The 12,935-nt window shown below is 33.8% G+C and overlaps 1 protein-coding gene across 1 annotated transcript; it reads left to right on the forward strand.

The window, feature by feature from the left end:
* Window positions 1-1,514: 1,514 nt before the first annotated feature.
* On the forward strand, window positions 1,515-11,712 carry LOC138322514 (deoxyribonuclease-1-like). Its single transcript, XM_069266537.1, has 9 exons — window positions 1,515-1,704; window positions 4,441-4,529; window positions 5,858-5,938; window positions 6,342-6,448; window positions 7,230-7,345; window positions 7,882-8,036; window positions 9,545-9,641; window positions 10,432-10,483; window positions 11,095-11,712. The coding sequence occupies exons 1-9, from the start codon at window positions 1,528-1,530 to the stop codon at window positions 11,532-11,534; spliced, it is 1,314 nt and encodes a 437-aa protein (XP_069122638.1). The 5' UTR covers window positions 1,515-1,527; the 3' UTR covers window positions 11,535-11,712.
* The last annotated feature ends 1,223 nt before the right edge of the window (window positions 11,713-12,935 follow it).

The raw sequence follows: 12,935 nt of genomic DNA on the forward strand, positions 1-12,935 counted from the left end.
TGATGAACTGTTTTCCTTTCAAAAACGACAAAATTCAATATTACATTGTGTTTAGAAGGCGATGCTTATACATGTACATTTCGATATCATTCCGCTTGCACATACATATATGTTATGCTAATTGCCTTTATCATGGTACGTTCTGTCCTACAGACAGGGCGTTAGAAATAAACCTGCTCCTCATATTGCATGATCGTAAAAGGCAACTAAATATGTAATCTTATTTATTTTTTCTCCTAACTGACTTTCTTCTTTCTAACGTCTCCCTTGCAACTGTCTCATTTTACCATGAATTCAGCACTTGAACCTGTGAGGAAAACTTGTGTTCTATCCCCTGGCCGAGACATACTATAGTCTATAAAGGCGGTAGTTTCTGTTCCTGCTTAGCGTTCAGAATAAAGGGAGTGTTGCCTGTTGTCCATTTGATTTGACTAACACTATATAAAGAGCAAAATTTCCACATACTGCAGTCTCACAAAATCTGTAACACACCACATACACAGGATCCTGGCTGTTAATTGGACGCAAATATAATCAATTAACTAATAGCGTTATCAATATTAAATATGCTTACATTAAAATAATACTCAAAAATAATCATTTGTTTTGCATATCATTCAGCATTAACCTATAAAAAAATATATATGTATAGTATAAAGATGCCAGAGCTTTGCAGACAATGTTCATAATGCTCTCTAGCGAATATTCAAATGATGAAACACACTGCATATGCACGGATACACATGCATCTTATAAACAAGTACATCTCCCCATATTAAAAAGAAGTGAAGAAGAGGAAGAGACAACTTATGGTATGGTATAGTTGTTACAAAGTGATTGTAGAATGGTAAACCATGTCAATGCTATATCTCTACGCTAACCAACTGTCAACAAAAAGCTATACAGTGGGTTAGGTTGGACGTTTCGGGGAATAAGTTTATTTCACGGTAAATTTAACTGCCGATGTGTATAAAAACTCGCTCATGTGTAAAGCCAGGTTAGGGTATACACATTTCATGACACAAGATGCGATCTTCTGTTCTCGATAAGTTAAATTTGATCCAGTAAAAAATCAAGCATGTCTTCTTTATAGAAATCACGCCTGATGACTGGGGAAAGACAACAAATTTCCTGTTAGAAGCAATACCTCTCAAATCGTGCTTATATTAACGTTAGTAATCACTTTTGCATTAAATGATATTCAACATTCATCTATGGACTGAAATACACATGTACCCATTAAACTTATTCTATGTAAACAGGATGAAAGGTGTCGGTTCTTTCGTCAATAAAAAGGTAAGATGGTATATAATATTTCTTATCTTCTTTTAAACGTTCTTTATTACAAAACCAAATTCTGTAAATCTGACCTATTGGAATAGATGAAGGTCATACGGCTATTAATACATACCAATAAGACTGAGGGTAAATATTTACCTGTCTTCATTCAGTACAGGTACATTATGTATGTGAGTATTGGAGTGTGACGCCTGACACCTTCGACACTTCACTGATACAGTAACCAATATGGCAGGCTTAAGGTCAGATCAATTTCTCATGTGGATTCTTGTTCTCCTTACGGTGCAGCGTCATGCATGTCAGGCAAAGATGTTTGAGGACAACGTTAAAATCCTTTCATTCAATTTACGGATGTTTGGTGATGCGAAAATGAGAAATCAAGCTGTTGTAATGATTCTGACTGAGGTAAGTAGCACTTTGCTTAGTTGTGACCGAATATTGTAGAAATTCTCACAAGAGGTGTGTGTTTTCCTTTTCAGAAGTAAATACGTCCAATTTGTTGATCGCGAGATCTACCTATAACTTGATATAATTAAAGGAAAAACTTCTTTTTATTTTGCTTTGTTATGACGGATTATGATGATTGATCAAGTATAAAACCTGTGACGTAAGGTTAAATAAGATATACACAGACTCAAATATGAATGATTATAAATCATTTTCTCCTAATAACCTCAAATCTGTATTCCAAAAAAAAAATTACTGTATTTTGTGAAAAAAAATCATTTCATCAGAAATACAGAAATTCACATTAACAGATAAAAGCTATATTTCAAACGCGTATCATCCTTATACCTGTGATGAAGTTGATGAAATCTCGCCCCTCTGTGTAACCTTGAACAGATAATAAAATGTAGTGGAATGTAAAATTCAAATACCGTATAGCTGGCTATTTTCGCGATGATGATAGCTTTGCGATTTCGCGGACATAGCTTTGACCGCGAAAATATGTTACAAGTATCATTGAGACATGATAGAATCATATTTTACCTGAAAGCAAGATCACGAACCTTTAAAACAGCTAAAATTAAATTTTATCGTTTTTAGTTAAAATTACGAAAATGTCGACTCAAGTAAATAACCGGCTATGCAGTATAAATAATCGTCATCACCAACATATAATTGTGTGAACAATCATCATTTATTATTTACCTATAAAATACCAAGGGAACCAATCATTAATCAGGTATTTGATTTTACAATTTAAAGAAAAAAGGAAATGGTAATGTGGTATATTCATGTTCTGTCTACCATACAATACAGAAACCATGTAAAGACATGCTGTTACAATGTAAAGTGTTGTCAATATAACATGTTGTACCCTTTATAAACAGAGATTGGCATTTCATAGCGTTCGACATTTAACATTAACGTAGCGTTACCTTTGGCGAAGATATAGACATATACTATATATATTATAAATCGACTTCTTACTTCATGTTATTTCTGTGTATTTGAAATCGGAGACCAATCACATGAAAAAGAGACATGGCTGATTTTCTGTCTCGACGGTTATGTCATTATCTCAGTGATTTACCAAACAGAGTTGTTTCCGATAGACTGTTTGCGTCCATGTTACTACATAATGTTATCTACCGTACCAACACTTACTCTACACTATAAAGAATTAACGGTTGGTCAAGGACGAGAATGCCATTCATACTCGTCCAAATCAAGTGTATCAGCCTCAGGCTTAACAGTTTTGTAAAAAAAAAAAACAATACAACGACAGAACCAATCAAATTGATTTTATTTCTGATCCCAGTTTTACCCTTGGCATTTAGACTCGAGAATTAAAAAGTATTTGTTCATTTTATTTACTCTAAAATATTTTATAGTGACATTTGTAAAAAAAAATAACCTTAATGAATTTGATAGAAATCGAAAAACTAATTGATTAATATTTACTTATAACATTTAGGCCATAGAAGTCGCTAGCTTTTCAGCCTCAGTATATATAATGCAAGGTTACAAAAAAATGAAGTTACAAAAAATGTTTTGCGTTTCCTTTTTTATCAGTGAAGACAGCCAGTAGCTATTTTATAACTAGTGATGAATCTACGTGCGCATCCTGCGTTCCGTACTCATAACATTTTGAAAGGACACCATAGAATTTCCGAAAGTGGGTCACTTTTAAACTCTGGGCCTTTGTCATTAGTCATATTCGATGTAAATGAAAAGAACTTATGGGGACAAAATGTAGATTGATAGCTGATAACGCATCGCTATCACAGAATAATTAAGTAGATTTTTTTGCGTTTTCTTATAAAATATTTGGTCATAGTAGATAGTACCTCAGTATAACGCATCGTTACCTCAGAAAAACGAACAATTTGTTTTGCGTTTCCTTATGAAATATTCGGCCATTGAAGATGGTCCATAGTTATTCAACTCCAGCCTAACGCATGACTACCATATAATAATCAGGTTAGTAATAAGCCTTTCCCTACATAAACTTTTATATGAAAACCCAGTGAAACGAAAAAAGGTAGAAAAACGCAGTACAAAAATAGCTAGAGAGTCGACGAGGTAAATATAAATCACAATGAGAGAACAGATACAAAACTTTTAATTTAAAAAACTACAAGTGATAATTATCATTCAGGTATATATTTGATAATGCATTAAAAACCATAGTACTTATTTGATATATAAAAAAAACTTTTTACGAAGCTGCGAATTCATTTAACAGCTCAGAAAATCTAAATTTGATATATTTGTTGAACTTCATTATCTCCTTGGGCAATAAATCAAAATAAAAACCAATTACATAGGAAATCTTTTTAAATAATTCCACAAATATTTAATTGCTAAATAAAAATGGTTACTTGATGAATAGGCTGCTTTATAATTTTACCCCATGATCACGCTTATATAGTTTGAGATTTGGTGAATAACCCAAAGTATACTCACAAATAAAAGTAACTTTTCATCCAATTTATATCCAACTTTTGTTAATACTTAGATATTAAAGAATCTGCTTAAGTAAAAGGACATATGCAAGCATAACGAATGTATCAATAGATTTTCATTAAAAATGGATTACAGCATTAAGTTATGTAAAAGAACGTAGAGCATATAAAATGAGAGCAACTTGATCGATATTTACAAATTGTTAGAATGAATGTTTATCTTATTCAGATCATCAGGCGTTACGATATCACTATTATCCAGGAAATACGTGATAAAGACGGGTCCGCATTCAACGAATTAATGACTGCCATCAACAGGTATGAATATGAATGACCGTTTCATTCATTAAGATGACTGAAAGTTTCATACATTAAGATGACTGAAAGTAACATGAATAGTCTTTTCATACATTAAGATGACTGAAAGTAACATGAATAGTCTTTTCATATACATTAAATGACTAAAGTAAGTAACATGAAATTTTCATACATTAGATGATGAAAGTACATAAAGTCTTTTCATACATTAAGATGACTGAAAGTAACATGAATAGTCTTTTCATACATTAAGATAACTGAAAGTAACATGAATAGTCTTTCCATACATTAAGATAACTGAAAGTAACATGAATATCTTTCATAAGATTAAGATGACTGAAAGTAACATGAATAGTCTTTTCATACATTAAGATGACTGAAAGTAACACGAATAGTCTTTTCATACATTAAGATGACTGAAAGTAACATGAATAGTCTTTTCATACATTAAGATAACTGAAAGTAACATGAATAGTCTTTCATACATTAAAATGACTAAATGTAACATGAAATCTTTTCTTACATTAAGATGAATGAAAGTAACACGAATAGTCTTTTCATACATTAAGATGACTGAAAGTAACACGAATAGTCTTTTCATACATTAAGATGACTGAAAGTAACACGAATAGTCTTTTCATACATTAAGATGACTGAAAGTAACATGAATAGTCTTTTCATACATTAAGATGACTTAAAGTAACACGAATAGTCTTTTCATACATTAAGATGACTGAAAGTAACATGAATAGTCTTTTCATACATTAAGATGACTTAAAGTAACATGAATAGTCTTTCCATACATTAAGATGACTGAAAGTAACACGAATAGTCTTTTCATACATTAAGATGACTGAAAGTAACATGAATAGTCTTTTCATACATTAAGATGACTGAAAGTAACACGAATAGTCTTTTCATACATTAAGATGACTGAAAGTAACACGAATAGTCTTTTCATACATTAAGATGACTGAAAGTAACATGAATAGTCTTTTCTTACATTAAGATGAATGAAAGTAGCATAAAAAGTCTTTTCATACATTAAGATGACTTAAAGTAACACGAATAGTCTTTTCATACATTAAGATGACTGAAAGTAACACGAATAGTCTTTTCATACATTAAGATGACTGAAAGTAACATTAATAGTCTTTTTCAAACAGTAAAGAATAGTTGAATAATACACAAATAGATTTTTACAAAACATTAAGACAGCTCATTATTTTACGAAGAGTCTTTTAAGACATCATTATGCGTTATGTGTGAAATAATTTTGCTACTATAATACTACTGTAAATATACGTTCTACCTTGGATTTTATTCAGCGATGGTGAGGATTACGACTCCGTATTGAGTTCACGCCTCGGAAGGACTTCCAGCAAGGAGGAATACGGTGTAATATATAGGTACTTCAAGCTACTCAATCAAGTCAAAAATATTATTTCTACAATTTATTTATATATAGGAGAAACACCGAAAACTGCAGATTAGTCAAGATAATGGACAATGCGAGGTCCTACAGATGGAACTGTAGATTAGTTGAAACTAATCTACAGCTACATGTAAACTAATGTACAGTAAAAGGTGTACTAATCTACAGACTGAACAAGTTCTTGAACAATAGTCTAAATAAAGTACTGGGGACAACAAAAGATGACAGCATAGCCATGTTTTAAGCTAGGTTTCCCATATTAATGTGTTTATTTCAAATATATCCTATCATAAGTTAAAGATAAAGTTTAAAATATTGATAAATAGTAATAATTTTATGAAATTATGAATGTGTGAGAGAGAAGTTTTTATTACCAGGACACGGACTGTTCAGGTGGATGGTATATATCAGTACCCGGATCCCGACTACGTATACTTTGAGAGGCCACCATTTGCTGTTAAGGTCCTTCTGAAAACGGCAGATAGTAAGTTAAGCTAATCAATAATATTGTACATAAGCGGACAATTATAAAAAAAGGTATTTTTATATCTTTGGTATTGACGATTTGAAGAGTATTTCATAGTCAGAGCTAATCAATAATATTGTAAGCGGCACAATCATATGCAAAAGTATTTTTATGTCTTTGGTATTGACGATTTGAAGAGTATTTCAAGTCAGAGAGAAGGCTGCAACTATATGCAGAAGCAACTTAACTTGGGGTTCAAGGCGAATTTTACTGTAAACCAAGCAAACCGTGAAAATAATTCGACGTGAAAATGTTTCAACTATAGATAATGTAGTACATTAGATAAATCACGAAATGAATGACGTGAAAAAATGTTGGTTTTCAGTTCACGTGAAAAAATGTTGGTTTACGGTTCATATTCTGGACAAATACACCATGTATGTAATGATCATGGTTGATGACTTTAATCTGTAAAACAAGTCGCAGCCAAAGAAATACATTTTACAATAGAACTTGGTCATTAAAACTCAGCAAAAATATGTCCCTATAGTACGTCATAGGGAAATATGACTTAGAGCACATATCTTTTTGTACCGTTTTCATTAATTCATTAAAAGTTGCTACGTTTTGGGGGAGATGTCACCTTCCTCAGGGTAAAATTTCTCGTTTACACTAATAACTTTGATGTTAAATACAATGATCGCGATATTGATAGTACATCGATACTGAAAATAATCGCGAAATCAAAAACAACCATAATAATTATATTTCGGGATAACTTGCTGATATTTAATTATAGATTTGGCCGACTTGGCCATAATTGATGTCCACACCAAGCCTACAGATGCGGTGGAGGAGATTGATAAGCTGACGGATGTTTACCAGAAGACAATGGCGCACTGGGACGGCCTACAGGTTAGTGGTCCAGAGGCTGGGCTGTGACTTAACAAATAAGTAGTCCAGAGGCTGAGCGGTAAGTTAACAAATAAATGATCTAGAAGCTGGGCGGTAAGTTAACAAGTAAGTGGTCCAGAGGCTGGGCGGTAAGTTATGTAATAAGTGGTCCAGAGGCTGGGCGGTAGGCTTAAATGTTAGTGGTCAAGAGGCTGGACGGTAAGTTAACAAATAAGTGGTCCAGAAGCTAGGCGGTAAGCTTACAGGTTAGTGGTCCAGAGACTGTGCGTTAAGTTAACAGATAAGTGGTCCAGCGGCTGGTTAACTAATATGTTAGTGGCCGAGAGGCTGGGCGGTAGGCTTATAGATTAGTGATCCAGAAATTCGACGGTATTAGAGAGCGGTACTCGCTAGGACGGCTTAGAGGCTAGTGGTAAAAAGTTAGGAAGGTATGAGATTGGTACTCCCTAGATGTGTATTCTTTAAATATTTTTTCAGACCATCATTAACTATGCATATTATGGTTTTTCAATGTCTTTATCTTCACTTTCACACAGAATGTCCTCATCGCGGGAGACTTCAATGCTGGATGTAGCTACGTGACTCCAACTGAAATGAAGAAAATTTCGCTTCGAAAGGACAGTCACTTCCGCTGGCTTATTGGTGATGATGTAGATACTACGACATCAAATTCAGACTGTGCTTACGACCGGTAAGTTAATCCGACATATGGTTCTGATAATATTTTTGATAGATAAGTTCGTTGTCTAATTTCCAGTTTTGGTTATGATAGGGTAGTTGTATTCTAATCTTCGATCAAATGGTATTTACTGCAGATAAATTCGGTAACTAGCTACCTATCCTAAATGTGCTTACGACAGGTAAGTTATTAATCTGACCTCCATTACTGGCTTTGTACAGCCTAGTGGGTTTGGGTTCGGACTGTGCTTACAATATGTGTGTTTTGGATGTTGGTTCCGATTCCTCCATTGCACTTATAATATATTAATATCAAGTAGTTTATTTAAGGAATCATATCATGAAGAACATGTTGACGTGGCATGCTTCAGTAATATAGCACTACAAAAAGAGCATTACATGTTGACGTGGTATGCTTCAGTAATATAGCACTACAAAAAGAGCATTACATGTTGACGTGGTATGCTTCAGTAATATAGCACTACAAAAAGAGCATTACATGTTGACGTGGCATGCTTCAGTAATATAGCACTACAAAAAGAGCATTACATGTTGAAGTGGCATGCTCAGTAATATAGCACTACAAAAAGAGCATTACATGTTGACGTGGCATGCTTCAGTAATATAGCACTACAAAAAGAGCATTACATGTTGACGTGGCATGCTTCAGTAATATAGCACTACAAAAAGAGCATTACATGTTGACGTGGCATGCTTCAGTAATATAGCACTACACAAAAAGAGCATTACATGTTGACGTGGCATGCTTCAGTAATATAGCACTACAAAAAGAGCATTACATGTTGACGTGGCATGCTTCAGTAATATAGCACTACAAAAAGAGCATTACATGTTGACGTGGCATGCTTCAGTAATATAGCACTACAAAAAGAGCATTACATGTTGACGTGGCATGCTTCAGTAATATAGCACTACAAAAAGAGCATTACATGTTGACGTGGCATGCTTCAGTAATATAGCACTACAAAAAGAGCATTACATGTTGACGTGGCATGCTTCAGTAATATAGCACTACAAAAAGAGCATTACATGTTGACGTGGCATGCTTCAGTAATATAGCACTACAAAAAGAGCATTACATGTTGAAGTGGCATGTTTCAGTAATATAGCACTACAAAAAGAGCATTACATGTTGACGTGGCATGCTTCAGTAATATAGCACTACAAAAAGAGCATTACATGTTGACGTGGCATGCTTCAGTAATATAGCACTACAAAAAGAGCATTACATGTTGACGTGGTATGCTTCAGTAATATAGCACTACAAAAAGAGCATTACATGTTGACGTGGCATGCTTCAGTAATATAGCACTACAAAAAGAGCATTACATGTTGACGTGGCATGCTTCAGTAATATAGCACTACAAAAAGAGCAATAGTTCCACTACAAAGAAGACACAACACGAATATACCAGTCTCTTGCTGTTAATCATACGTACATATAATAACCCAAACCAAACCAAATATCTTTCATTACTGTATTCTCGTTGCCATTGCCAGATTTGTGGCTGCTGGCGATCAACTTCAAGCTGCAATAGTTCCAGGCAGTGCACGAGTCTTCAGGTTTGACGAAGTGTTCGACTTGACGGTAAAAGAGGTAAAGTCACAACATTAACAGCGTAATTCAAACGGAGAACAGATTACATGAAAAATCTTAAAATAAACAGTGATAAAATAATAGAGGCTCCAAAAGGTTGATGTTCTCCCGTCCTCCAAATCTATGCAAAAGTCAGGTCAAATTCAGGACAAATATAGGTCAAAGTTAGGTCAAATCTAGGTCAAATACATGTCAAGTTATAATTTTACCAAAGAAATCTGAATTATTGACTCTTTGTGTTTACGTAAGATTTGCATTTGTAAATTACCAAGATTTACGAATAGTAAATTATTTTATAATGTTTAAAGATGCTCCACCGCCGACAGAGCATAAATGATATTCATCATTTGAACAGTAATTGGTGTTTAATCGTGTATATATATGTCTAATTAGCAAAAAATGTTATGAAATAATTTATTTGCCTTTGGTGCATGCGCAATCAGTATTTCATTCCATATAGGATATAGTGACATGGAATTTTTTCGGGATGCAATTAATTATTTTCTGTATTTTTTACTTCAAGTAAAATTAAAAGCTCAAACTTTTCAATGGTGGTAATGGTGTAAAGTAAGTAACTTTTTTAACTTAAGAAAAATACCAAATCGTCTGCTCATGTTTTTGATAGTGAAAAAAAACTGTTTGTCAGCGGTGGAGCATCTTTAAGTTCTAAAATTTTGAAATAAATTTTAAACTCATTAATTGATATATCACTTGTCAGAAATGTAACCATTTAAACTTTACACTCAGACCATCTGTAAGTAGATTGTATCGTGTCGTTTGATATTTACAGATGAAAGCCGTCAGTGACCACTATCCTATCGAACTTCGAATCAGGGGTAGAGGTATGTCGGTCGTTGTCTAATCTTATTCTTTGTACAATAGCGAAGTAGACAAATGAACATCTTTCAGATACATGTTTTTTTTGTGTTTTTCACTTAGAAAAATGACTTTGCCTAACTTCTTGCAGTACTGAATTCAGGGTCATGTTCACTTCTCTTCTCGTCGTAAGCAAATAGAAATCTGCAAAATATACTTAGTATGTTAAGACACATAAATATTTTGAGGGTTTCTTCATGGCTAGAGGATAATCATTGGCATCGTTTTGTAAGCGCATGAACTTCGATATCAAATATTCCAAAGCTGATGGTATCTAAACGCAACCGTGTGGTCAGCTGGTCATTCATGTAAACGTACATCTAAATCCATAAGTAGCGCGATATCTTTTTTTAATTAATTACAACCTTTCTTTCTAACTGGTCATTGCATATACGATATACTTCACCGAATATTAAATTGTTCTACCTGCAGTGTATATTGCATTTCCATTTACACAAAAAAAAATTAACAATTAAAAAACAATATTACTACAGTAAAAATCTAAAATCTCTAAATTAACTTTTATAGCTTGAAGAAACCAAGAAACCTTATCATCATCTTTATTGTTCCATTTCAGTGGATCGTACTGAACTGGCTAAGTTCGACCGAGATCTATCAACGTCATTCCAAGACAGCACCGACCACGCCAGAGCAGACGTCATGGGAATGTTCAGTACAGACGGCGACCTCGAGAATCTTGGCTTTGATATTTCGATAGATATAAACAGCAATAACAAGAAATTCATCATGGCTTTAAAGGAAGATATGACGAAACTTGAAGTAGAGACTGCAGTCGATAGCATTGATTCCTCAAATCCTATCTTCAGAGAATCCGTTCGCGAGCTGATAAAGCTAGATCTCGCTTCGCCATTCATGAGTGGTCTACCAAATGGACAGGGCTTTCTTGCTCCGTATGACTCGAAATATTCATTTACGGTATGGTGTGAATATGACTCGCCCTATAAATGTAGTTTTAAACTCACTCGGCGTAACAACAACACAGACTTATTAACTTGAAAACTTGATAATTTAACGACAAGTTCACAGGTTACTTCAGTAAAATGATATTTTGAGAGTGTATCACAGCTTTGATGCTGTTCAATATAATATTTGACGGCTATCGTGTCTATAGAACAGATCTAAATATTTGGCTTGATTCCTCGACCATTTCCGTTGATACTGTTTTCGTTAGCCACTCCTTATCACTCCTTCAATCGACAAAACGTGTTTGTGATGATAATATTGGTTGTTTATCTTGCTTGTTATAAGCATTTTCATTGGCTTACAAATTATGGTATCAGCCAATAGCCTAAAATAGTAAACGTACCATTTGATTGGTAAAATGTCTAAGAGAAAAGAGGCAATCAATAGAAGAGAAATATAGGTAGAAATATTAAATTGCATTGATTAGCTAGCATATATATCTATTTAAGTTAAACCTTAATAATATATAAAGATCCATCGTAAGATTACGCAACAATTAGGTTTAAACACTGTGATTATATGTGTTTTATTTAAGGATTAACTTGTATAGATTTCTTATAACATGAAGGCATAACACAAAAATCGAAATGTACCTTAAATCAAGCGGTTAATGATGATCGAGACACTCTGATTTGTGTGTTATAGCTCCATATTTAAATATTAAAGTGAATAGTCGGTCAAAGAAAACCAGTCTAAATGCGTTCATTGGCCTTCCAAAAGTTCTCACATATTAATACGACGGTCAAGTTCTGCTTAGTTTCCCAGTTCTGACCATTAAAGTAAAGAAAAGTTGAAAGCATTGAAAGCGAGGCTGCGTGGAAATGTAACCACGAACATAGTGAGCCGGGAGGACGTTTTAGAATTCCCATACTTTAAATTAATTTCTTCGTACGCAGACAGATTTTGACGAGAGATTTTATTTTTCCATTTCATAAGAAATTATACTGGATACATTCACACCATTTTACCGACTTTAGCCATCCTTGCCCGACTGTTCACTTTAAAGTTATTATCTATAATTCAATCTAATCCCCGATATTCCAACTTTTCTGAAGGATTACTTTCTCTGTGACATTACAACGCCATTGAATTAGCTTATCAGATGCGACGTAACAACCGTCGACGTTATTTTTAACAATATGAGATGTTAAAGTATGTCGTACTCTAATGAAAATGCTCGATACAACCAAGATTGAATATCAACCCGCCATTTTACACCAATAACGACAACGTCACAAAAACTCGTATGCACGACAATGAGAAAATGAAGCGAGTATAAGCCCGGGAACAATCACATCAAAATGAAGTCATTTTGGAACAGACAATGCCGTTCATTCAGATACATATAGACATGGTTAGTAACTTAAGTATGAATCGTGAATTCAGTAAAACGTAAGTTTAAAGTATGTATATATAAAAACATTAAGGCTGATA

This window comes from Argopecten irradians, chromosome 4 (genome assembly GCF_041381155.1).
Source record: "Argopecten irradians isolate NY chromosome 4, Ai_NY, whole genome shotgun sequence".
Taxonomy (NCBI): domain Eukaryota; kingdom Metazoa; phylum Mollusca; class Bivalvia; order Pectinida; family Pectinidae; genus Argopecten; species Argopecten irradians.

What these genes read in the sequence shown, in the direction of transcription:
- LOC138322514 (XM_069266537.1), top strand. Translation starts at nt 1,528, where the DNA reads ATGGCAGGCTTAAGGTCAGATCAATTTCTCATGTGGATTCTTGTTCTC. An exon ending in TTGTAATGATTCTGACTGAG is followed by an intron (nt 1,705 to 4,440) that starts GTAAGTAGCACT and finishes TATCTTATTCAG; the next exon opens with ATCATCAGGCGTTACGATAT. An exon ending in ACTTCGAATCAGGGGTAGAG is followed by an intron (nt 10,484 to 11,094) that starts GTATGTCGGTCG and finishes GTTCCATTTCAG; the next exon opens with TGGATCGTACTGAACTGGCT.